The 26,089-nt window shown below is 47.6% G+C and overlaps 2 protein-coding genes across 2 annotated transcripts in view; one reads left to right on the forward strand and one right to left on the reverse strand.

Annotated features, from left to right (window-relative positions):
- Positions 1 to 6,747, reverse strand: part of LOC134983467 (gastrula zinc finger protein XlCGF57.1-like) — an 85,087-nt gene extending 78,340 nt beyond the window's left edge. The window contains exons 1-2 of the mRNA XM_063949139.1: positions 6,728 to 6,747; positions 6,338 to 6,474 (exon numbers count right to left, since the gene is read on the reverse strand). Of these exons, the coding sequence (XP_063805209.1) occupies positions 6,338 to 6,474; positions 6,728 to 6,747 (157 nt within the window). The remainder of the gene's footprint in view (positions 1 to 6,337; positions 6,475 to 6,727) is intronic.
- The window catches only part of LOC134983475 (zinc finger protein 585A-like), a 173,279-nt gene that overhangs the window by 124,899 nt on the left and 22,291 nt on the right, over positions 1 to 26,089 (forward strand). The gene's annotated exons all lie outside the window — the stretch shown is intronic.

Raw genomic sequence — 26,089 nt, forward strand, 5'->3', positions numbered from 1 at the left:
TGTTGCCATTACACTTCCAGAGAAAGTGATACGCTGTTCAGCAACTGCTCTCTTGATCTCGCTTTTATGAGGAGATCGTCCAAGTACGTGATAATAGTGACACCTTGCTTCCGCAGGAGCACCATCATTTCCGCCAATACCTTGATGAACATTCTCAAGGCCGTGGAGAAACCAAGCGGCAACCTCTGAAATCGGTAATGACAATCCCGTACCTTAATTCTGAGGTACGCCTGATGAGGTGGATAAATGGGGACAAGAAGGTATGCATCCTTTATGTTGCGAGTCACCTTTCAGGCTTGCAATAACCGCTCTTAGCGATTCCAACTTGAACTTGAACCTTTACAGGTATATGTTCAGGGATTTTAAATTCAATATGGGTCCGACCGAACAGTCAGGTTACGGGACTACAACATGGTCGAATAATAACCCCCTCCTTGTTGAAGGAGGGGAACCTTGACCACCACCTGTTGAAAATACAATTTGTGAATTGCAGTTAACACTGTTTCCATCTCGTGGGGGGAAGCCGGCAGGGCCGTCGGTGAGGGGGCATCTTCTCAAAGTCCAGCTTATATCCCTGATACACAATATCTATTGCCCAGGGATCTAACAGGGAGTGAACCCACTTGTGGCTGAACTTACGAAGGCGTGCCCCACACCGGGCCTAGCTCCGCTTGTGGAGCCCCAGCGACATGCGGTGGATTTTTGTAGAGGCCGGGGAGTACTTCTGTTCCTGGGAACTAGCTGTTGTGCAGCTTCTTTCCTCTGCCGCCACCTCTGGCAAGAAAGTACGCACCTCGGACTTTCTTGTTTCTTTATTCGAAAGGCTGCATTTGATGTCGTGCTTTCCTAGGCTGTGCAGGAATGTATGGCAAAACATCAGAATTACCAGCTATAGCTGTGGAGACCAGGCCCGAGAACCCTTCTCCACACAATCCTCAGCCTTCCACATGCCTCTTAAGTCGGCATCATCTGTCCATTGCATATTCTACAGGACATGTCAAGCAGAAATCGACATAGCTTTGACTCTAGGACCCAGTATACTCATGTCTCTTTGAGCATGTTTTACACATAGGGGTATATATATATATATATATATATATATATATATATAGCAGGGAAAAACGGCTGGCACTCAGAGACTTGAAAAAATGATATATATATCTATATGCATACTAGGGTCTTAATCTCTGCTGATAAGGTACCCGTCCACGCTGCCACAGCGCTATAAACCCATGCCGACACAATCGCCGGTCTGAGTAGTATACTAGAATGTGCACGCTATCTGCAGGATTCCTGAGAGTAGCTAGTGCTACCGTCTGTGCAAAGCAGGACACCCTAGGGGAAGATTCTCAACACATCCTGGCCCTAGTGGGGAAAGGATACTCCCTGAGAATTCTCGTGGGAAGCTGCAGTCTCTTGTCTGGAGATTCCCGCTCTTTCCTCATGAGAGGAGGGAAATTTACCTCAGCTTTCTTCCCCTTAAACATGTGTACCCTCGTGTCAGGGACAAATGAGTCATCAGTGATATGCAAATCATCTTTTATTACAATAATCATATATTGAATACCTTTCAGCCATTTTGGCTGTAATTTTGCATTATCGTAGTCGACACTGGAGTCAAACTCTGTGACTATATCAGTGTTTATTATTTTGGATAGTGAGCATTGTAAGACTCTGAAGGTCTCTGTGACATAGGGACAGACATAGGTATATTTCCTGTCTGTTCTCAAATCTTTTGTGCAATAAATTCACCTTGGCACATACACATATCCAAACAGGTGTCGGCGTTGTCGACGGAGACACCCTCTCACACACATATCTTCTCTATCTCCTCCTTAGGGGAGTCTTTTACCTCAGACATGTCGACACACGCGTACCGACACACCACACACATAGGGGATGCTCTATTTGAAGACAGTTCCCCCACAAGGCCCTTTGGATAGACAGAGAGAGAGTATGCCAGCACACACCCCAGCGCTATATAACCCAGGGATTACACTACAACTCAGTGTTTACCCAGTAGCTGCTGTATATTCAATTTTGCGCCTAAATTTATGTGCCCCCCCCCTCTTTTCACCCTTTGTGTATCTGGATACTGCAGGGGAGAGCCTGGGGAGCTTCTTTCCAGCGGAGCTGTGAAGAGAAAATGGCGCTGGTGTGCTGAGGAAGAAGGCCCCGCCCCCTCAGTGGCGGGCTTCTGTCCCGCTTTCTGTGGTAGAAAATGGCAGGGGATTTTACATATATACAGTGCCTGACTGTATATATGTAGATTTTGCCACAAGGTACTTCAATTGCTGCCCAGGGCGCCCCCCCCCCCCTACAGTGACCGGAGTGTGTGGTGTGCTGTGGGAGCAATGGCGCACAGCTGCGGTGCTGTGCGCTACCTTAAATGAAGACAGGAGTCTTCAGCCGCCGATTTCGCAGTCTTCCAGCTTCTGTTCTTCTGGCTCTGGAGGGGGACGGCGGCGCGGCTCCGGGAACGGACGATCGAGGACAGCTGCCTGTGTTCGAACCCTCTGGAGCTAATGGTGTCCAGTAGCCTAAGAAGCGCAACCTAGCTGTGAACAGGTACGTTTGCTTCTCTCCCCTCGGTCCCTCGTAGCAGTGAGTCTGTTGCCAGCAGATCTCACTGAAAATAAAAAACCTAACAAATACTTTCTTTAACTAGCAGGCTCAGGAGAGCCCACTAGGAGCACCCAGCTCTGGCTGGGCACAGATTCTAACTGAGGTCTGGAGGAGGGGCATAGAGGGAGGAGCCAGTGCACACCAGATAGTACCTAATCTTTCTTTTAGAGTGCCCAGTCTCCTGCGGAGCCCGTCTATTCCCCATGGTCCTTACGGAATCCCCAGCATCCACTAGAACGTCAGAGAAATAAGCCTACTCCTGAGGTAAAGGAGGGGCTTCCGTAACTTCCAAGACCTCCTTTATAGCAACAATCATGTATTAAATGCTTTTTGCCAATTTAGGTTCTATTCCCCTGGAAACACTAGTGTCGACACAGGAATCAGATTCCGTGTCGGTATCAGTTTTTACTATTTGTGCAAATGGTCTCCTGTGGATAAAAAGGCAGAACTATGAAAAATCACATCTTCCACTGATTTTCTCCAGGTTTCTGCATGAGACTCAGACTTATCCAATCTCTTACTGATATGATTCACACTATCACGTAATTCTTTCACCCATTCAGGCTCTTGGTGTGCCGGCAGCGCCACCACATTACAACTCTGTGTCCCTAAAATGGCTCCCTCAGGGGAAGAACACCCTGCCTCAGACATGTCACACACGTGTACACCACACCACAGACACTCCGGGGCTTATAGGGGACAGACCCACAGTAAAATCTGTCAGGACACAGATAGGATTTGCCAGCTCACAGCCCAGTACTAGTGATAATAACCATGTAACACAAAATGTCCACAGACCTGTAGCGCTTTTATAATGATAAATTCACAATAAGGCACCAAATTACACTGCGTCACCCCTGTTTTGCACCCTGATACTTGGGTCAGAAGTGTAGGAGGACCAGCGTTCTTCTCTGCAGCTGGCTAGGAGAGAAAATGGCGTTGAGCGGTGTGCTGGCTGACTGAGGAGGAAGCCCCGCCCCCCGTAATGGCGCGTTTCTCCTCAGATTCCAATTCTAATTTTTATACTGGCGGGGGTAGTACTGTGCCTCAGCAACTTATGTCCCCCTACTAGTACTGCGCTCCCTACCCTGTTGCCGCCATCTTCACATCTGCTCCACGCTTGCCAGGGGCCGGTGAATCTTCAGCTCAGCAAGGGGTTGGCGGCATGCTCCTGGGGCGAGCGTTCCCCTGCGGCTGGGAGCGATCTATCCCCTCTGGAGCTCAGTGTCCAGTCAGCGGAGATAGTGGCTCAGAACCCGCAGGGTGGACACTGATCCCCCCCCTCAGTCCCTCGATGCAAAGAGGCTGTTACCAGCAGCCTCCCTGTAAAAAAAAAAAACGCTAAAAAAACTTTTACTAAAGAAGATCAGTAGAGCTCCCCTAGCTGTGACCGGCTCCTCCGGGCACATTTTCTAACCAGAGTCATGGAGGGAGGAGCCAGTCCACACTGTTGGACTCTTGGGGTGCCGGTGGCTCCTGGTGGGCCCGTTTATGCCCCATGGTACTAATATGGACCCCAGCATCCTCGAGAACGTAAGATAAAAGTGGTTTATATACAGACCGTTGTGTGCTAATAGTGACACTCTCAGAGCATGTAATACCATAGGAAGGGGTACTGCTAGCACACAGTATGGCTGCTGGTGACACACAGTGACATGATGTGAGGGGGAGAGCAGGAGTGTAATAGGGGCTGATGCCTCCTGATGTATGAGATACACTGGAGAGTGTGGGGAGGAGACTGGTCAGATCTCTGGGCTGGTACCACACAGTGACATGATGTGAGGGGAGAGCATGAGTATAATAGCGGCTGATGTATCCTGATGTATGAGATACACCAGAGAGTGTGAGGAGGATACTGGTCAGATCTCTGGGCTGGTAACACAGTGACATGATGTGAGGGGGAGAGCAGGAGTATAATACTGGCTGATGTCTCCTGATGTATGAGATACACCAGAGAGTGTGAGGAGGATACTGGTCAGATCTCTGGGCTGGTAACACAGAGTGACATGATGTGAGGGGGAGAGCAGGAGTATAATAGGGGCTGATGGCTGCTGATGTATGAGATACACCAGAGAGTGTGGGGAGGAGACTGGTCAGATCACTGGGCTGGTAACACACAGTGACATGATGTGAGGGGGAGAGCAGGAGTATAATAGGGGCTGATGGCTCCTGATGTATGAGATACACCAGAGAGTATGGGGAGGAGACTGGTCAGATCTCTGGGCTGGTAACACACAGTGACATGATGTGAGGGGGGAGAGCAGGAGTATAATAGGGGCTGAGGGCTCCTGATGTATGAGATACACCAGAGAGTGTGGGGAGGAGACTGGTCAGATCTCTGGGCTAGTAACACACAGTGACATGATGTGAGGGGGAGAGCAGGAGTATAATAGGGGCTGATGGCTCCTGATGTATGAGATACACCAGAGAGTGTGGGGAGGAGACTGGTCAGATCTCTGGGCTGGTAACACACAGTGACATGATGTGAGGAGGAGAGCAGGAGTATAATAGGGGCTGATGTCTCCTGATGTATGAGATACACCAGAGAGTGTGGGGAGGAGACTGGTCAGATCTCTGGGCTGGTAACACACAGTGACATGATGTGAAGGGGAGAGCAGGAGTATAATAGGGGCTGATGGCTCCTGATGTATGAGATACACCAGAGAGTGTGGGGAGGAGACTGGTCAGATCTCTGGGCTGGTAACACACAGTGACATGATGTGAAGGGGAGAGCAGGCATATAATAGGGGATGATGGCTCCTGATGTATGAGATACACCAGAGAGTGTGGGGAGGAGACTGCTCATATCTCTGGGCTGGTAACACACAGTGACATGATGTGAGGGGGAGAGCAGGAGTATAATAGGGGCTGATGTCTCCTGATGTATGAGATACACCAGAGAGTGTGGGGAGGAGACTGGTCAGATCTCTGGGCTGGTAACACACAGTGACATGATGTGAGGGGGAGAACAGGAGCATAATAGGGACTGATGGCTACTGATTTATGACACACACCAGAGAGTGTGGGGAGGAGACTGGTCAGATCTCTGGGCTGGTAACACACAGTGACATGATGTGAGGAGGAGAGCAGGAGTATAATAGGGGCTGATGTCTCCTGATGTACGAGATACACTAGAGAGTGTGGGGAGGAGACTGGTCAGATCTCTGGGCTGGTAACACACAGTGACATGATGTGAGGAGGAGAGCAGGAGTATAATAGAGGCTGATGGCTCCTGATGTATAAGATACATCAGAGAGTGTGGGGAGGAGACTGGTCAGATCTCTGGGCAGGTAACACACAGTGACATGATGTGAGGGGGAGAGCAGGAGTATAATAGGGACTGATGGCTCCTGATGTATGAGATACACCAGAGAGTGTGGGGAGGAGACTGGTCAGATCTCTGGGCTGGTAACACACAGTGACATGATGTGTGGGGGAGAGCAGGAGTATAATAGGGGCTGATGGCTCCTGATGTATGAGATACACCAGAGAGAGTGGGGAGGAGACTGGTCAGACCTCTGGGCTGGTAACACACAGTGACATGATGTGATGAGAGCAGAAGTATAATAGAGGCTGATGGCTCCTGACTCCCCCACTGGGCAAATACAGTTTCCTAATTTGTACTGACAGAGGAGGGTGTAGGATAAGAGATTGCTGTAGTGACTGAAGGAGAATATGTGACTCTATTCTGTAATAAGTGTTTATAACTCACCTGTGCTGATATCTGTAGGGATCTCCTCCTCCTTACACTGCTGATCACCCCTCACATACGTCTCTTCTTCTCCCTCTATATCTTCTGCCTTTATATCAGTCACATACGTCTCTTCTTCTCCCTCTGTATCTTCTGCCTTCATATCAGTCACATACGTCTCTTCTTCTCCCTCTGTATCTTCTGCCTTCATATCAGTCACATACGTCTCTTCTTCTCCCTCTATATCTTCTGCCTTTATATCAGTCACATACGTCTCTTCCTCTCCCTTTATATCTTCTGTTTTAATATCAGACAGACGTTCTACCTAAAAAAAACAAAAAACACTATAATGACATTTGCATACAGTCAGATTAAACTGAGGTGAAACAGTATAATATCAGTGTATAAGACACAGCTCCTCTACAGATCATATAGTGACAGTCACTTTGGTATATTGGGGAGACCCTAAATCCCACCTACCTGATCCTCCTGTGGGATCCTGTGATTCTCCTCTGTACAATCCTGGGAATACAGAGGATGGGGACATCTCTCTGGGGTATCTCTGTTACTGGGCCCATCTGTAGGAGACACACAGTGACTGAGTACAGTGTATATATGTGATTATCAGATGATGTGTGTATATAGGGGGCCCCCATACCTGCTCTCTCCTGTACAATACAGGACAGTCTCCTCTTACCCAGTGATGTGAGGGGCCAGTGATTCTCCATCATCACGTCCTTGTACAGACCCCTGTGTTCCTCTATATACTCCCCCTCCTGCATGGAGACATAGACAGTGACATCCTGACACCTTATAGGAACATGACACACACACAGTGATACAGTCATCACCCAGACACATCCCCTTGCATTATACAATTGCACATTGTATAATGTGCAATTCCCAGCAGTCACCTCTCCAGTCATCACCCAGACACGTCCCCTGGTGTTACTGTATAATGTCCCATTCCCAGCAGTCACCTCTCCAGTCATCACCCAGACACATCCCCCGGTGTTACTGTATAATGTCCCATTCCCAGCAGTCACCTCTCCAGTCATCACCCAGACACGTCCCCTGGTGTTACTGTATAATGCACCATTCCCAGCAGTCACCTCTCCAGTCATCACCCAGACACGTCCCCTGGTGTTACTGTATAATGTCCCATTCCCAGCTGTCACCTCTCCAGTCATCACCCAGATACACCCCCTGGTGTTACTGTATAATGTCCCATTCCCGGCAGTCACCTCTCCAGTCATTACCCAGACACATCCCCCGGTGTTACTGTATAATGTCCCATTCCCGGCAGTCACCTCTCTAGTCAGCAGCTGATTGATCTTGTTGGTGAGTTCCAGGATCTTCTGGTCACTGTGTCTCTCATGTATTAGTGAGTGAGGTAGAGGCACCGTGATGGGGCTCTGGGTTCTGCTTAGTCCTCCTGGCACACGGGGATGGCTGCTGGGTGTCTCACACTCACCAGATGTCTTCTTCACTATTGTGCAACCCTGCGAAATGGGGGAGGCATCAATATCACTGTAAATACTGCCAGATCACCTCACCTCCCCAGTCATGTCCCTGTATTATTACTATAGATATAAGTGATGTCACTGTGATGCTCCCAGATCCCCTCACCCCTCCAGTCATGTCCCTGTATTATTACTATAGATATAAGTGATGTCACTGTGACACTCCCAGATCCCCTCACCTCCCCAGTCATGTCCCTGTATTATTACTATAGATAGGGCTAATAGACCAGGGTGACATAGAAGCGGAAGACTGAGCGCGGATAAGAGGGTTAGGACGACAATTGGCTGGGGTTGGTGAAGAAGTGGGCCTTGAGAGCCCATTTAAAGTTTTGTAGAGAGGTGGAGAGTGAGATGGGGAGAGCACGTGCAAAATAGGTGGGACTAGGAGGAGGTAATCAGTTGGCAGGAGAGGCGGCGTGGGAGTGTAGGAGAGATGAGGTCAGAGATACAAGAGGGAGAAGAGTGGGTGAGGGCTTTGAATGTGAGAAGCTTGAATTGTATTCTGAAGGGGAAGGGGAGCCAGTGAAGGTCCTGCATGAGAGGGGAGGTGGATGTAGTACGTTTGGTGAGGAAGATGAGATGGGCGGCAGCATTGAGGATAGATTGGAGTGGAGAGAGGCGTATGTCAGAGATGCCAGAAAGGAGATTACAGTAGTCCAATCTGGAGATGACCAGTGAGTGGATGAGGGTCTTAGTAGCATTCTGGGTGAGAAAGGGTCTGAGCCTGAAAATGTTTTTGAGATGGAAATGGCAGTACTGTGAGAGGTGCTGAGTGTGTGTGTGTGTGTGTGTGTGTGTGTGTGTGTGTGTGTGTGTGTGTGTGTGTGTGTGTGTGTGTGTGTGAAGGAGAGGGAGGAGGGAAGGATTACTCCATGACATCGCACTTGGGGGCTAGAGGAGATAGTAGTGCCATCAATAGATAATTAAATTGTGGGAGAAGTTATGTGGGAGGGAGGAAAGATGATCAGCTCAGCATTAGACATAAGTTTAAGAAAGCGTTGGGACATTCAGGAAGAGATAGCAGAGTGACAGTTGGAGATATGAGGACAGTGGGGGAAAGGTCCAGGGAGGAAAGGTAGATTTGAGTATCATTAGCGTAGAGATGATATTGTAAGTGAAGAGCTAAAGAGCTCACCTAAAGAGGATGTGTAGCGAGAAAAGGAGAGGTCCAGAGCAGAACCTTGGGAGAAACTGAATGCTAGAGGAAGTGGGGGGAGGGAGACAGAAGGAACCGTCAGAAACGTAGGAGGACAGCCAGGAGAGGGCAGTATCACACAAGGGAGTAAATAGGATTTCACTATACCTGCCGGTAAATCCTTTTCTCGTAGTCCATAAGGGATATTGGGGACACAATTAGTACGATGGGGTATAGACGGGAGCAGGGACCAGGGAGGGATTTCTTCCAGTTGATGAGCCACCCGTGGGCTTGTAGAAACTGGACCGTCAAATCTAGATGACGCAGGAGAAGTTCTGGGGAATTTCCTAGGATTAACAAGTCGTCCAAATACGGCAGTATCCTGGCCCCTTGACGGCGGATTACCACCGTCATCACCGCCATGACTTTTGTAAAGACTCGCGGAGCCATTGTTAAACCAAAAGGTAATGCCCGAAACTGGTAATGGCAGTTGCCAATCGCAAATCTCAGGTATTGCTGATGAGACACTGCTATAGGAATATGCAGGTAAGCATCCTGTATATCCAGGGAGACCATGAAGTCCCTAGGTTCCAAGGCCAGAACTATAGAGAGAAGGGTTTCCATATGGAACTTGGAAACCTTCACAAACTTGTTCAGTGCCTTGAGGTTGAGAATGGGCCAGGAGGACCCATTCGGTTTCGGGACTAGAAACAGCGGAAAATAGTACCCCCGGCCCCTCTGAGCAAGAGGCACCTGTACTACGACTCCTGTATCCAGGAGGGTCTGTACCACCGAATGCAGAGTGTTTGCCTTTGTCTGGTCCGACGGGACGTCTGTCTGGCAAAATCAATGAGGGGGTCGGTTTTTGAAGACTATGGCGTAACCTCGAGTGACGACTTCCCGTACCCAGGCATCTGAAGTGTCTTTCAACCATTCCTGGGTATACCCTAGAAGCCGGCCCCCCACCCTGGGATCCCCCAGGGGGAGGCCCGCCCTGTCATGTGGCAGGCTTATCGGTCTTGGATGCTGGCTGACGGGCAGCCCAGGCTCTTTTGGGCTTCAGCTTACCAGGTTTGGAAGTGCGGGCCTGCTTATGGTACACCTGACCTTTTGCTTTACCTGAATGACGAAAGGGGCGAAAGGACGTGCCTTTGGGCTTCGACACAGAAGAAGCTGTATTAGGCAGGCAGGCCGTTTTGGCAGTAGCCAAGTCAGCCACTATCTTATTTAAGTCCTCCCCAAACAGAATATCCCCCTTGAAAGGGAGTACCTCCAAGGTTTTTCTAGAGTCCAGATCCACAGACCAGGATCTCAGCCACAATATCCTGCGAGCCAGGACTGACGTAGTAGAGACCTTGGCTGCTAGGATACCGGCATCAGAAGCCGCCTCTTTAATATATTGAGAAGCTGTGACAATATATGACAAGCATTGTCTAGCATGGTCAGAAGAGATTTCAGCTTCTAACTCCAAGGCCCATGCTTCAATAGCCTCTGCCACCCATGTTGCTGCAATAGTGGGCCTTTGTGCAGCACCTGTGAGGGTGTAAATCGCTTTCAGACAACCCTCACACGTTTATTCGAAGGCTCTTTTAGAGACGTGACGGTAGTGACAGGTAGAGCTGAGGAAACCACCATCCTAGCTATATGTGAGTCTACTGGAGGAGGCATTTCCTAATTCTTAGACAGCTCTGGCGCGAGGGGATAGCGAGCCAGCATCTTCTTTTGAGGTACAAACTTCGTACCCGGGCTTTGCCAGGGTTCCTGACGTATATCCACTAGGTGGTCAGAGTGAGGTAAAACTTGTTTAATCACCTTCTGACGCTTGAACCTATCTGGTTTCTTAGGAGGAACGGATGGCTCGGGATCATCCGTAAACTGCAGAATTAACTTAATAGCCTCCAAAAGATCAGGAACATCCACATGTGAACTACCCTCCCCATCAGCCGTATCTGAGTCAGAACCTGTGGGGTCAGTGTAAGTGCCGTCTTCATCTGACGAGGTGTCAGTGACAGCAGTGGATTGTGAGGAGACAAGGGCTCGCTTAGAGGACCTCTTGGACTTAGGCGAGCGATGATCAGACTTTTTAGTAGTCAGGAACTGGTTCAACTTCTTTAATTGAGCAGATAAATCGTCCGCCCGCGGCGGGTTAGCTGCAGGGACCACATATGGTTGTACCGGCATTGGGGTCCCATAGGGAATGTTAGTTTATGAACTAGCGTTTGCAGAAGATTGGTAAAAGCGGCCCACGGAGGGTCAGTATGTGCCTCCGCTGCCACAGTCCCACTGGGGGGCAAGGAGCCCCCAGAACCAGAGCCCACAGCTGCTATATTCTCCCCATATGTGCCTGTGGCTTCAGCAACACCAGCAGTGTGTTCCGCCCCAGAACCGTTACCCTCAGAAGCAGACATGATATAACTTGCAGTATCAGGTAACACAGTACAATTATCAGCAGCACAATACCTCTAAACCCAAATCCCTGCGCAGTGTAGTCAGCACTAGCAGAGATACAGGAGAGATATGGTGACTAAACAACAGAGAAATATACGTAATACAGTATATCTTTGTGAAAATCCTATATTAAATAACACCTGACGCACCAAGCCCCCTCAGGTTATAGAATATAGGGATAGCAGGTTGAGTGAAAGACACAAAATGGACACCACTCAGCTATCAATGCACACACAAATAGTCACAGTTTGTACAATGCAGAGGTTAATACAGACAATAATACTGCACTGGACTAGCTTACACAGCTATATAACAATAGATATAACACTACACAGTAAGAACTGGATGTATATCACAGGGTAATTGTATTAGGAAACCCTGACTAAATGCACTCTTTCTTACTAACACTGTCTAAAAAGACAGGTAGAATACTTAAGTGTCATGTAAAGTCACAGCGCTGACAACCAAGCGGCTTTACATAGGAGGATTTGCCCAAGCATTCCCCAGAACAGTGAGCTGAGGGATAATGGCGCCCAAACACTGCCAGGGAGTGAGAGAGACAGATATGCAGCTCCAGGGCGGGAACATTTACTGTAAATGGCGCCCTGGGGCTGGGGGAGGGGCTTCAGGTCTAAGCTCAATCCCCCTTCTTGGCAAAACCACCGGGTACTGTGGGCGATATTAAAATAGGTTTTAAGAGAAAATCTGACCTGCGCCCATGCCCTGGTGATCTAGTGGGATCGCCTTTATCCACAGTGTCCCCCGCCAGCGCGCGGCCCGCCTCCCACTGACCACGCCGGATCGCGAGCGGGACCCACTTACCACCTCCCGAAGCGCGGCCACGCGATCCTGGAGAGCCACAGCCGTGTGTGCCTAACGTGAAGTAAACCGGTGCCTCCGCTGTAGGTATCCGGCAACCAGGGCTCAGGAGTGTACAGCGCCGCTGGGGGAGAGCTGGAGCTACATCAGAGAATGTCACAAGACATTTACCATCGCCGCTGCCCTTGAAGTCTTCAATTTTTACCTCATAAAACTGACAAACTGAGCTCCTGTGCAGGGAGGCGGGGTGATAGAGGAGGCAGCGCTGTGCATTCTGGGAACAGTCAAAGCTTTCAGCCTGTTGGTGCCTCGGATCAAGATCCTACTCTACACCCCTATTGTCCAGACTTGTGGAGCCTAGTGTACCCCGCAGCAGAAAGAGGGGTTACATTACTAGAGATATAAGTGATGTCACTGTGACACTCCCAGGTACTGAGCAATATTTTCAATCCCCACAATTATAATAATAATAATAATAATAATAATAAATAATGATAATAAAGGCTGCACCCCAGTATAAAAATAATAACAGATGTCTTTAAAAGCAGGACACCTCAGACCATTCCTCCTGTATTGTAGGACATCACCACCACTCCCAATGTATAATAATAATACCTGGACACCACAAGCTGCTGTCCCTGTATAATAATAACCGTACACAAAAACCTGCTCCCCCTGTATAACACTAATAACAACAGGACACCACAGGCCGCTCCCTCTGTATAATAATAACAACAACAGGACACCACATGCCGCTCCCCCTGTATAAAAATAATAACAACAGGACACCACAAGGCTGCTCCCTCTGTATAATAATAATAATAATAATAATAATAATAATAACAGGACACCACAGGCCGCTCCCTCTGTATAATAATAACAGGACACCACAGGCTGCTCCCCCTGTATAGTAATAATAATGACAGGACACCACAGGCTGCTCCCCCTGTATAATAATAATATCAGGACACTACAGGCTGCTCCCCCTGTATAATAATAATATCAGGACACTACAGGCTGCTCCCCCTGTATAATAATAATAACAGGTCACCACAGGCCGCTCCCCCTGTATAATAATAATATCAGGACACCACAGGCTGCTCCCCCTGTATAATAATAATATCAGGACACTACTGGCTGCTCCCCCTGTATAATAATAATATCAGGACACTACTGGCTGCTCCCCCTGTATAATAATAATATCAGGAGGCTGCTCTCCCTGTATAGTAAGACGCCATTACCTGATCTCTACGCGGACATTGGGAGGCTGCAACATTCGATGAAAACTCACTTCCTGTACGTGGAACGCACAGTCCGGAAAGTGGAACGCACATGCAGGAAGTAGGGCATGATTGGCAAAGGCTGCTTACTGGTTACTGGCCTCTCCCCTCCTTCACCCCGCCCACAGCCCCGCCCTCTGTATTTAATATTGCCATACATGTCCTCAGTGCAGGAGGCCGGCGGCCATTTTCTTGTAGACCAGTCCGGCAGCAGCAATAGGTTACCTGGCCATGTAGTGACGTCAGGAGCGGCGGCCATTTTCCCCTGGTCTGAGCTCCGCCTTCCTTCTATCATTCCCACAAGGCAGCAGGAGCAGAGAGCAGCCATTGCTGTGTCTGGCAGCAGGTAATGATATTATTATTATTATTCTATAGGCTGAGCAGCTCTGCTGTCAGGTTCTGTACTACAGGGGGAGCAGCCTCTGGTGCCTTGTTATAGTGCAGCTGGAGCAGCCTCTGGTGCTGCATTGTCCCTGTACAGGTGGCTGACACTCTAGTGTCCTATTACCATAATACAGGTGGCGCTGACCCCGCCATTACCGTAATACAAGGTGCGCAGACCAGGCCCTTATCGTAATACAGGTGGTAGGACCTCACGTTACCGTAACACAGGTGGCGCAGACCCCGCCATTACCGTAATACAGGTGGCGCACACCCCACCGTTACCGTAATACAGGTGGCGCAGACCCCGCCGTTACCGTAATACAGGTGGCGCAGACCCCGCCGTTACCGTACTACAGGTGGCGCAGACCCCGCCGTTACTGTAATACATGTGACGCAGACCCCGCCGTTACCGTAATACATGTGGCGCAGACCCCGCCATTACTGTAATACAGGTGGCGCACACCCCACCGTTACCGTAATACAGGTGGCACAGACCCCGCCGTTACCGTAATACAGGTGGCGCAGACCCCGCCGTTACCGTAATACATGTGACGCAGACCCCGCCGTTACCGTTATACAGGTGACGCAGACCCCGCAGTTACCGTAATACAGGTGGGGCAGACCCCACCATTACCGTAATACAGGTGGGGCAGACCCCGCCGTTACCGTAATACATGTGACGCAGACCCCGCCGTTACCGTTATACAGGTGACGCAGACCCCGCCGTTACCGTTATACAGGTGACGCAGACCCCACCATTACCGTAATACAGGTGGGGCAGACCCCTCTGCTACCGTAAAACAGGTGGCGCAGACCCCGCCGTTACCATAATACAGGTGGCGCAGACCCCGCCGTTACCGTAATACAGGTGGCGCAGACCCTGCCGTTACCGTAACACAGGTGGCGCAGACCCCGCCGTTACCGTAATACAGGTGGCACAGACCCCGCCGTTACCGTAATACAGGTGGCGCAGACCCCGCCGTTACCGTAATACAGGTGGGGCAGACCCCGCCGTTACTGTTATACAGGTGGCGCAGATCCCGCTGTTACCGTAATACAGGTGGCGCACACCCCGCCGTTACCGTAATACATGTGGCGCAGACCCCACCATTACCGTGATACAGGTGGCGCAAATCCCGCCGTTACCGTAATACAGGTGGAGCAGACCCCGCCGTTACCGTAATACAGGTGGAGCAGACCCCACCGTTACCGTAATACAGGTAGCGCAGACCCCGCTATTACCGTAACGCAGGTGGTGCAGACCCTGCCATTACCACAATACCCCCTGCCGTTACCGTTATTACAGGTGGCGCAGACTCCACCGTTACCGTAATACAGGGGATGCAGACCCCGCCATTACCGTAATTAATGTGGCGCAAAACCCGCCATTAGCGTAATATAAGTGGAGCAGGCCCCGCTGTTACCGTGATACCGGTGGCGCAGTCTCCGCCGTTACCGTAATACAGGTGGCGCACTCTCCGCCACTACCGTTATACAGGTGGTACAGTCTCCGCCGTTACCGTAATACAGGTGGCACAGACCCCGCCGTTACCATAATACAGGTGATGTTGACCCCGCCATTACCGTAATACAGATGGCGCAGACCTCGCCGTTACCGTAATACAGGGGGTGCACAACCCACCGTTACCGTAATACAGGGGGAGCAGACCCCGTCGTTACCGTAATACAGGTGGCGCACATTCCGACGTTACCGTGATACAGGTGGTGCAGACCCCGCCGTTACTGTAATTCTACGGGACATTACAGGTGTTGTGTCCTGTGGCATTGTACTATACAGGTGGAGCGGCATATGTTGTATTAATATTCAGTAGAGCTGTATATATATACAGGGGAGTGGCATGTGTTGTCCTACTGTACAGGGGGAGTGACCTGGGGCATCCTCCTATACAGGGGTAGTGGATTATGACTTTCCACTATACAGGGGGAGCAGCCGGTGTTTCCTTTTTATACAGGGGAAGTGGCCTGTGGTGTCTTGTTACTATTATTATATAGGGTGAACGACATGTATTGTCTTTCTATACAGGAGGAGTGGCCTATGTTGTCATAATACAGGGGTAGCATCCTGTACTGTCATAGTATACAGGAGGAGTGGCCTATGTTGTCATAATACAGGGGTAGCATCCTGTACTGTCATAGTATACAGGGGGAGGTGCCTGTGGTGTCTCGTTACTATTATTATATATGGTGATCGGAATGTATTTTCTTTCTATACAGAAGGAGTGGCCTGTGTTGTCATAATATACAGGGGTAGCAACCTGTGCTGTCATAGTATACAGGGGGAGCGGCCTGTGTTGTCATAATATACAGGGGTAGCTACCTGTGTTGTCATAATATACAGGGGTAGCTTTCTGTGTTGTCATAGTATATAGGGGGAGCGGCCTGTGCTGTCATAGTATATAGAGGGAGCGGCCTGTATTGTCATAATATACAGGAGGAGTGGCCTGTGTTGTCATAATATACAGGGGTAGCTTTCTATGCTGTCATAATATACAGGGGCAGCATCCTGTGTTGTCATAATATACAGGGGTAGCTTCCTGGGCTGTCATAGTATACAGGGGGAGCGGCATGTGTTGTCATAATATACAGGGGTAGCTTTCAGTGCTGTCATAGTATACAGGGGGAGCGGCCTGTGTTGTATTTATTATTTATTAGCAGTTTCTTATATAGCGCAGCATATTCCGTTGCGCTTTACAATTAGAACAACAGTTATAGAACAAAACAGGGTAAAAACAGACAGACATAGAGGTAGGAAGGTCCTGCTCGCAAGCTTACAATCTATGGGGGAATAGGCATAGATACACAAGGATAGATGCTACCTGTTGCATAATGGTCCACCAGATTGCCAGTTTCTTAATGGGTTGTATGATATGATCACCCAGCGATGAGATGAGGTATAGATTGAGAACAACAGAGGACCCAAGACTGAGCCTTGCGGTACTCCAACTTATAGAGGTAGAGAAGAAGAGGTAGAATCAGAGAAGTGACCACTGAAAGAGCGATTAGATAGGTAGAATGAGAACCAGGAGAGGGCTGTGTCCTGAAGACCTAGGGATTATAGCATTTGTATGAGAAGAGAGTGCTCAACAGTGTCATAAGCAGCATAGAGATCTAGAAGAATGAGTAGTGTGTAATGGCCTTTAGATCTAGCAGTGACCAGATCATTCACTACTTTGGTCAGTGCAGTCTCTGTGTAGTGTTGGGCATGAAAGCCTGACTGAAGTGGGTCCAATAAGTTGTGGGAGTTAAGAAAGTGTGTAAGGCGAGTGTAGGCAAGTCTCTCAAGTAGCTTGGAGGGACCTGGTAGCTGAGAAATGGGACGGTAGTTAGAGAGTGTGTTTGGGTCAGAGTTGTGTTTTTTTAGAATGGGAGTAATCACTGCATTCTTAAACAGAGAAGGAAAGATACCAGTAGAGAGAGAGATTACAGATTTTAATTGAGGTTGGGATAAGCACAGGAGACAAAGTTTTACTGACCTGTGAGGGTATAGGATCAAGAGGAGAGGTAGTGGAGTAGGAGGATGGAAAGAGTGTTGATAGTTCATCTTCACTTGTGGGATCAAATGAAGAGATAGTGCCAGAGGGTTCAGGTAGGGAATTGAGCAGGTCACTGGCTGAGGAAGAGCATACCATTTCATCTCGGATTTTATCAATCGTATCCTTGAAGTAGGAGGCAAGTTCTTGTGCACGGATAGTAGCTAGTGGGGGAGGTGAGGGAGGGTAAAGAAGTGATTTAAATGTTTTAAAAAGTGGCTTGGGGTTGGTGGCATGAGAAGAGATGAGAGATTGGAAATATGTTTGTTTGGCAGTGTCCAGGGTCTGATGATAGGAGTGGTAGGTGGTCTTATATGTGAGGAAGTCACTTGGATTCTGAGATTTACGCCACTGACGTTCTACTTTACGTGACAGTTTTTGTAGGTGACTTGTTGATTTAGAGTGCCATGGTTGGCATCTAAGCCTACGTGGAGTGTGATGGGTAGCTGGAGCCACTTCATCAAGGGCACTCTCTAGGGTCTTGTGCAGGTGGGATACAGCAGTGTCAGGTGTGGTAAATGTAGAGATTGGTGAGTGCAGTTGTTGCAGTGAAGTGGGAAGTTGTTGAAAATGTATATTCTTAGTATTTCTGCGGCTTAGAGGAGGCTTGCTAGGTTTTAGTGTCATAGAATTTAGAGTAATAGAAGAGATTGTGAAGGTGATCAGGTTGTGATCAGAGAGAGGGAAAGGAGTGTTAATGAATTCAGAAACTGAGCAGAGCCTGGTGAACACAAGAACAAGGCAGTGGCCTTCCTGGTGTGTAGAGGTGTTAGACCATTGGGTGAGGCCTAGAGAGGAGGTTAGAGAGAGGAATTTGGAGGCATGAACAGATTGTGGACTGTCAAGAGCTATATTGAAATCGCCAATAATGATGGTGGAGATGTCAGAGGATAAGATGCGTAGGAGACAGGCAGAAAAATCTTCTAAAAATTGTTGTTCGGGTTGCCCAGGAGGGCGATAGATAGCTGCAACACGCAGAGAAGGGGGTGAAAATCCTGATAGAGTGAACTTCAAATGATGTAAATGCGAGTGATGGAACCTGAGGTAGAACAGTGTATGTGAAAAATTGGGACAGTAAGATTCCAACCCCACCACCTTTACTATTACCAGGCCTGGGAGGAGGTGTGAAGTGGAAACCACCGTGTGACAGTGCTGCAGGGGAGGCCGTGTCTGAATGTGTGAGCCAGGTTTCTGTTATAGCCAGCAGATTAAAGTTGTGATATATGAAGGGATCATGGATGGATGGTAATTTGTTACAAACAGAGCGTGCATTCCATAAACCACATTTTAGTGATTTGGAGGGGGATGGAAGACACGTGATATTTATGAGGTTAGATGGATTTCTATGATGTTTTGAGATAGCTGAGTGTGAGAGGGACAGGTGGTTGGGGCCTGGATTTGGTGATATGGCACCAGCTAATAAAAGCAGAAGAGTGAGATAAATATTGGTGGATGTTTGCAAGTGTTTATTCTGGTGGCCAATTGTGGTTGTCAAAGTACTTGTAGAGAAGTAAGTATAAAGCTCATGAGTGGTTAGAAGAGGGGAGTGGAGAATAGAAGCTGTAATGTGCACAGAGGGGTGAGTTTTAGGGTGAGTGTAGAATGTGTTACAGTTGGTGAGAATTCCATGAATTGAAATAAGAAACAGTAGTTTGATGAACATGGGGGGTAATTCCAAGTTGATCGCAGCAGGATTTATTTTAGCAATTGGGCAAAACCATGTGCACTGCAGGGGAGGCAGATATAACATGTGCAGAAAGAGTTAGATTTGGGTGGGTTATTTTATTTCTGTGCAGGGTAAATACTAGCTGCTTTATTTTTACACTGCAAATTAGATTGCAGATTGAATACACCCCACCTAAATCTAACTCTCTCTGCACATGTTATATCTGCCTCCCCTGCAGCGCACATGGTTTTGCCCAATTGCTAACATAAATCCTGCTGCGATCAACTTGGAATTACCCCCATGTTGTGGTCGTTTGTGAGATCATTTTGGGTTAAGTGGTGTAGGAATAAGTTGTTTAAGTAAATTACCTTTCCTTGATGGTGCTCAATGTTTGTTCAACTGTTTTTTTAACTGTTCGGATAACACACTTCTTAATTCCACACTTATTAAATTCCATGCAAGCTACCCCCAGCAAGCTGACCCCTTGACATTATACAGTAACACCAAGGGATGTGTCTGGGTGATGACTGGAGAGGTGACTACTGGGAATGGGACATTATACAGTAACACCAGGGGACGTGTCTGGGTGATGACTGGAGAGGTGACTGCTGGGAATGGGGCATTATACAGTAACACCAGGGGACGTGTCTGGGTGATGACTGGAGAGGTGACTGCTAGGAATGGGGCATTATACAGTAACCCCAGGGGATGTGTCTGGGTGATGACTGGAGAGGTGACTGCTGGGAATGGGGCATTATACGTTAACACCAGGGGATGTGTCTAGGTGATGACTGGAGAGGTGGCTGCTGGGAATGGGGCATTATACAGTAACACCAGGGGATGGGTCTGGGTGATGACTGGAGAGGTGACTGCTGGGAATGGGACATTATACAGTAACACCAGGGGACGTGTCTGGATGATGACTGGAGAGGTGACTGCTGGGAATGGGACATTATACAGTAACACAAGGGGACGTGTCTGGATGATGACTGGAGAGGTGACTGCTGTGAATGGGACATTATACAGTAACACCGGGGGATGTGTCCGGGTGATGACTGGAGAGGTGACTGCTGGGAATGGGACATTATACAGTAACACCAGTGAATGTGTCCGGGTGATGACTGGAGAGGTGACTGCTGGGAATGGGACATTATACAGTAACACCGGTGGATGTGTCTGGGTGATGACTGGAGAGGTGACTGCTGGGAATGGGACATTATACAGTAACACCGGTGGATGTGTCTGGGTGATGACTGGAGAGGTGACTGCTGGGAATGGGACATTATACAGTAACACCGCTGGATGTGTCTGGGTGATGACTGGAGAGGTGACTGCTGGGAATGGGACATTATACAGTAACACCGGTGGACGTGTCTTGGTGATGACTGGAGAGGTGACTGCTGGGAATGTGACATTATACAGTAACACCAGAGAATGTGTCTGGGTGATGATTGGAGAGGTGACTGCTGGGAATGGGACATTATACAGTAACTCCAGGGGACGTGTCTTGGTGATCACTAGAGAGGTGACTGCTTGGAATGGGACATTATACAGTAACACCAGGGGATGTATCTGGGTGATGACTGTATCACTGTGTGTGTCAGGTTCCTATAAGGTGTCAGGATGTCACTGTCTATGTCTCCATGCAGGAGGAGGAGTATATAGAGGAACACAGGGGTCTGTACATGGACGAGATGATGGAGAATCACCGGCCCCTCACATCACTGGGTAAGAGGAGACTGTCATGTATTGTACAGGGGAGAGCAGGTATGGGGGCCCGCTATATAGACACATCATCTGATAATCACATATATATACTGTACTCAGTCACTGTGTGTCTCCTACAGATGGGCCCAGTAACAGAGATACCCCAGAGAGATGTCCCCTTCCTCTGTATTCCAAGGATTGTACAGAGGAGAATCACAGGATTCCACAGGAGGATCAGGTAGGTGGGATTTAGGGTCTCCCCAATATACCAAAGTGACTGTCACTATATGATCTGTAGAGGAGCTGTGTGTATTATACACTGATATTATACTGTTTCACCTCTGTTTAATCTAACACTATGCAAATACCATTGTATTATTTATTGGGTTATTTAGGAAGAACGTCTCTCTGATATAAAGGCAGAAGATATAGAGGGAGAAGAAGAGACATATGTGACTGATGTAAAGGCAGAAGATACAGAGGGAGAAGAAGAGACGTATGTGACTGATATAAAGACAGAAGATATAGAGGGAGAAGAAGAGACGTATGTGACTGATATAAAGACAGAAGATACAGAGGGAGAAGAAGAGACGTATGTGACTGATATAAAGACAGAAGATACAGAGGGAGAAGAAGAGACGTATGTGACTGATATAAAGACAGAAGATATAGAGGAAGAAGAAGAGACGTATGTGACTGATATAAAGGCAGAAGATATAGAGGGAGAAGAAGAGACATATGTGACTGATGTAAAGGCAGAAGATACAGAGGGAGAAGGAGAGACGTATGTGACTGATATAAAGGCAGAAGATATAGAGGGAGAAGAAGAGATGTATGTGACTGATATAAAGGCAGAAGATATAGAGGGAGAAGAAGAGACGTATGTGACTGATATGAAGGCAGAAGATATAGAGGGAGAAGAAGAGACGTATGTGACTGATATGAAGGCAGAAGATACAGAGGGAGAAGAAGAGACGTATGTGACTGATATAAAGGCAGAAGTTATAGAGGGAGAAAAAGAGACGTATATGACTGATATAAAGGCAGAAGATATAGAGGGAGAAGAAGGGACGTATGTGACTGATATAAAGGCAGAAGATATAGAGGGAGAAGAGGAGAAGTATGTGACTGATATAAAGGCAGAAGATATAGAGGGAGAAGAAGGGACGTATGTGACTGATATAAAGGCAGAAGATATAGAGGGAGAAGAAGAGACGTATGTGACTGATATAAAGGCAGAAGATATAGAGGGAGAAGAAGAGACGTATGTGACTGATATGAAGGCAGAAGATATAGTGGGAGAAGAAGAGACGTATGTGACTGATATAAAGGCAAAAGATATAGAGGGAGAAGAAGAGACGTATGTGAGGGGTGATCAGCAGTGTAAGGAGGAGGAGATCCCTACAGATATCAGCACAGGTGAGTAATAAACACTTATTACAGAAGTCACATATTCTCCTTGCTCAGTCACTACAGCAATCTCTTATCCTACACCCTCCTTCGCCATCAGCCCTGTTCAGTTGGCTGCTTATAACACAAGGTTATCCATGACAAATATCACATGTAGAGAGTTATTACACACAACACTATAATGTTATTAAAAGTAACAAGCAGAAGTTTATTATTAGTGATTATATATAAATGTGTATATATGTATGTATAAAATATAATTAGTAATGTTTTTTGTGGAGTGCCTAATTTATATGCATTTTGTTAGATGATGCAGGTATAAAATATTTCCCGCTATACAGTAGACCTGAGATCACCAAATACAATTCGTATAAGATTCAGAAATAAAATGAAATTTGAATCTAGAACTTCAAGTAAAACATATTAAAAGCTTATCACAAGTACATATCTGTATAATCATAAGACAAGCGTTTTGCACTTGTTGTCACCCTTGCATGGGCGGGCTTGTTCTTATCCACTCCAATTCACTCTAAATCCAAATTGTATGTCATCCAACGCGTTTCATCAATAGTGACTACTTTAGGGGGGGTTTCTGTTAAAGGCTTTATCCTCAAATATCAATTGTGTAGACCTGAAATAATTGTGTAACCTTCAGACGGTAATTGTGGACTTGTTCCTGATGAACACATTCCTAATTACTTGTGAATAATAGTTCCTGCTCTGTGCAGTTCTGAGGTTATGACTTTAGGGAATGTAATGGCCAGATCCAATATTGCTCAATCTAAGGTCTCCCAGTAGCCTTACTACATACATAAATGTGTCTTGCATTACTATATTTACTAACAATAATAAGCAGTGGAGTTTTAGTTCATGTATTGCTCAGTGCATTTAAACTGCAGCCCCCGACAAGGGACCCCACTATACTGCAGGTCCTACTCTATTGCCCAAAATAATTACCATAAAAACAGCTATCGCATTAGTGTTAAACTTTGGGTTTGCTCTCAGCGATGGAACAGTGGCCGAAAGGCTTGGATTGGTTTTCAGAGCACCAGTCTGATGTGCCACCACATCTCACGTGGCCCTCCAATTCACCAGATCTGGGAGTTTTTGGCTGGGTCCGGCATTGTACTGTTGGTGCAGTTCCTGATGCGTTTGGAACGATTGGTGGTTGCTAGGCGCCCTAAATGCCTGTGGTCCCAATTTGTCATAATCTACTTTCACCCACTGTTCTGCCGCTGAGATTCTTGGTGTCCATGCTTCTTCCACTGTAGGTGGATACTACTCACTGTCTACAAGGGATCACCAACAAATGCCGGTCTCAGCCAAAATCAATGGCTCCCTTTTGCCAGTCGGATCATGTGCACGACCCATGGTTCCATCTGAAAATGAAACAATATCTCAACAAATTGGCAATGTATCAATACCTCAGACATTCACAATGATCATCCAGTAGTTTTAGTGTCACCATCTACACGCATGTGCACGTCCCGTGTCGTTAATATACCTGGTGAAACCGTCCATGTCGCTTTCCGTCGTGTGCTCCAGCGCATCAAAGTGACGTCATCTGACACACGCTACGTCCGGGGACACGGAGAGAACCTCGTCCACGTGACCTATAGTAACCAATGAGGACAAAAGTATCAAGTAACCTGACAACAAAACAGAGTAACAACACCGATCAAATTCTATCCTCTTAGATATATCTTTCTCCCTCAGGGTCCACAGGTTATCCACAGGATAACATTGGGATATGATGACGTGACAGCTGATTTGCACCAAACAGTCAAAGCTTTCGGCCTCCCAGCATGCAACGGGCCTGTCCATATATTCCCGCCTCCTGGCTCAGGCAAATCAGTTCTTTGGTGCGGCAGGAGCCGGACCATGGTCAGAGGGCTGCTGTTTTTTAGCAGCCATAAGTTTTCTTATTTTATTTTTATAGTATTACTATTTGTTTTGAGTGACCTTATAAACATCTTATACGCACCTCAGAGTCGCTCCAACATCTCCCCGCCGGGTCGCGACAACGCTTACCCACGTGTACAGTGAGGCAGGCACAGGTTCTGGTAAACCTTCATGGGCTACTTTGCACAGACATTGGTGGTCATTCTGAGTTGTTTCGCTCGCTAGCTGCTTTTAGTAGCATTGCAAACGCTAGGCCCGCCGCCCTCTGGGAGTGTATTTTAGCTTAGCAGAATTACAAACAAAGAGTAGCAAAATTGCTACTAAAAAAATTCATGCAGTTACTCCTAGATTACGATCACCTCAGTCCATTTAGTTCCCGGTTTGACATCTGCGTTTTTCCCTGGCACGCCTGCGTTTCTTTAGTACACTTCCTGAAAACGCTGAGTTGCCGCCCAGAAATACCCACTTCCTGTCAATCAAACTATGAACACTTGAGTGACTGAAAAACGTCACTGGAGCTTGGATAAAACTACAAAGTTTTGTGTGAAAGTACTTAGCGCATGCGCGCTGCGTACCATGCGCATGCGCATAATTGCCGATTTTTCACTTGATCGCTGTGCTGCGAAAAACGTCAACGAGCGAACAACTCGGAATGAAAACCATTATCCAATGTAACTGAACAGTTTATACCAGCTCCTATACCAGTGATAGGTTTCCCTATTAACCCTTACATGCAACATTCATTCTGAGGTTTATACACCTAGGGAATTGTCAGTCTCTCAAAAAAGCAGCCTGAAAGGCTGGTGGTAAGTAAATCACATAGACATGATACAACATCTTCACAGTCTACACATGTTTTAGATGAGGATTCGTTGGAGGATGAGGACTCATTGCACTTCGGAAGGTCTCAGCTCAGTGGACATACCTGAGCTAGTTAGTGCTATATAAGCCATTCTGACCTTAGAAGAGGCAGCAGAGCCTGTGTTAAAAACTAAGGCAACTGTGTTTAAAATAGAGATGAGCGCCTGAAATTTTTCGGGTTTTGTGTTTTGGTTTTGGGTTCGGTTCCGCGGACGTGTTTTGGGTTCGACCGCGTTTTGGCAAAACCTCACCGAATTTTTTTTGTCGGATTCGGGTGTGTTTTGGATTCGGTTATTTTTTTCAAAAAACACTAAAAAACAGCTTAAATCATAGAATTTGGGGGTCATTTTGATCCCAAAGTATTATTAACCTCAAAAACCATAATTTACACTCATTTTCAGTCTATTCTGAATACCTCACACCTCACAATATTATTTTTAGTCCTAAAATTTGCACCGAGGTCGCTGTGTGAGTAATATAAGCGACCCTAGTGGCCGACACAAACACCGGGCCCATCTAGGAGTGGCACTGCAGTGTCACGCAGGATGTCCCTTCCAAAAAACCCTCCCCAAACAGCACATGATGCAAAGAAAAAAAGAGGCGCAATGAGGTAGCTGTGTGAGTAAGATTAGCGACCCTAGTGGCCGACCCAAACACCGGGCCCATCTAGGAGTGGCACTGCAGTGTCACGCAGGATGTCCCTTCCAAAAAACCCTCCCCAAACAGCACATGACGCAAAGAAAAAAAGAGGCGCAATGAGGTAGCTGTGTGAGTAAGATTAGCGACCCTAGTGGCCGACCCAAACACCGGGCCCATCTAGGAGTGGCACTGCAGTGTCACGCAGGATGTCCCTTCCAAAAAATCCTCCCCAAACAGCACATGACGCAAAGAAAAAAAGAGGCGCAATGAGGTAGCTGTGTGAGTAAGATTAGCGACCCTAGTGGCCGACACAAACACCGGGCCCATCTCTAGGAGTGGCACTGCAGTGTCACGCAGGATGTCCCTTCCAAAAAACCCTCCCCAAACAGCACATGACGCAAAGAAAAAAAGAGGCGCAATGAGGTAGCTGTGTGAGTAAGATTAGCGA

Source organism: Pseudophryne corroboree (genome assembly GCF_028390025.1).
Source record: "Pseudophryne corroboree isolate aPseCor3 chromosome 3 unlocalized genomic scaffold, aPseCor3.hap2 SUPER_3_unloc_16, whole genome shotgun sequence".
Taxonomy (NCBI): domain Eukaryota; kingdom Metazoa; phylum Chordata; class Amphibia; order Anura; family Myobatrachidae; genus Pseudophryne; species Pseudophryne corroboree.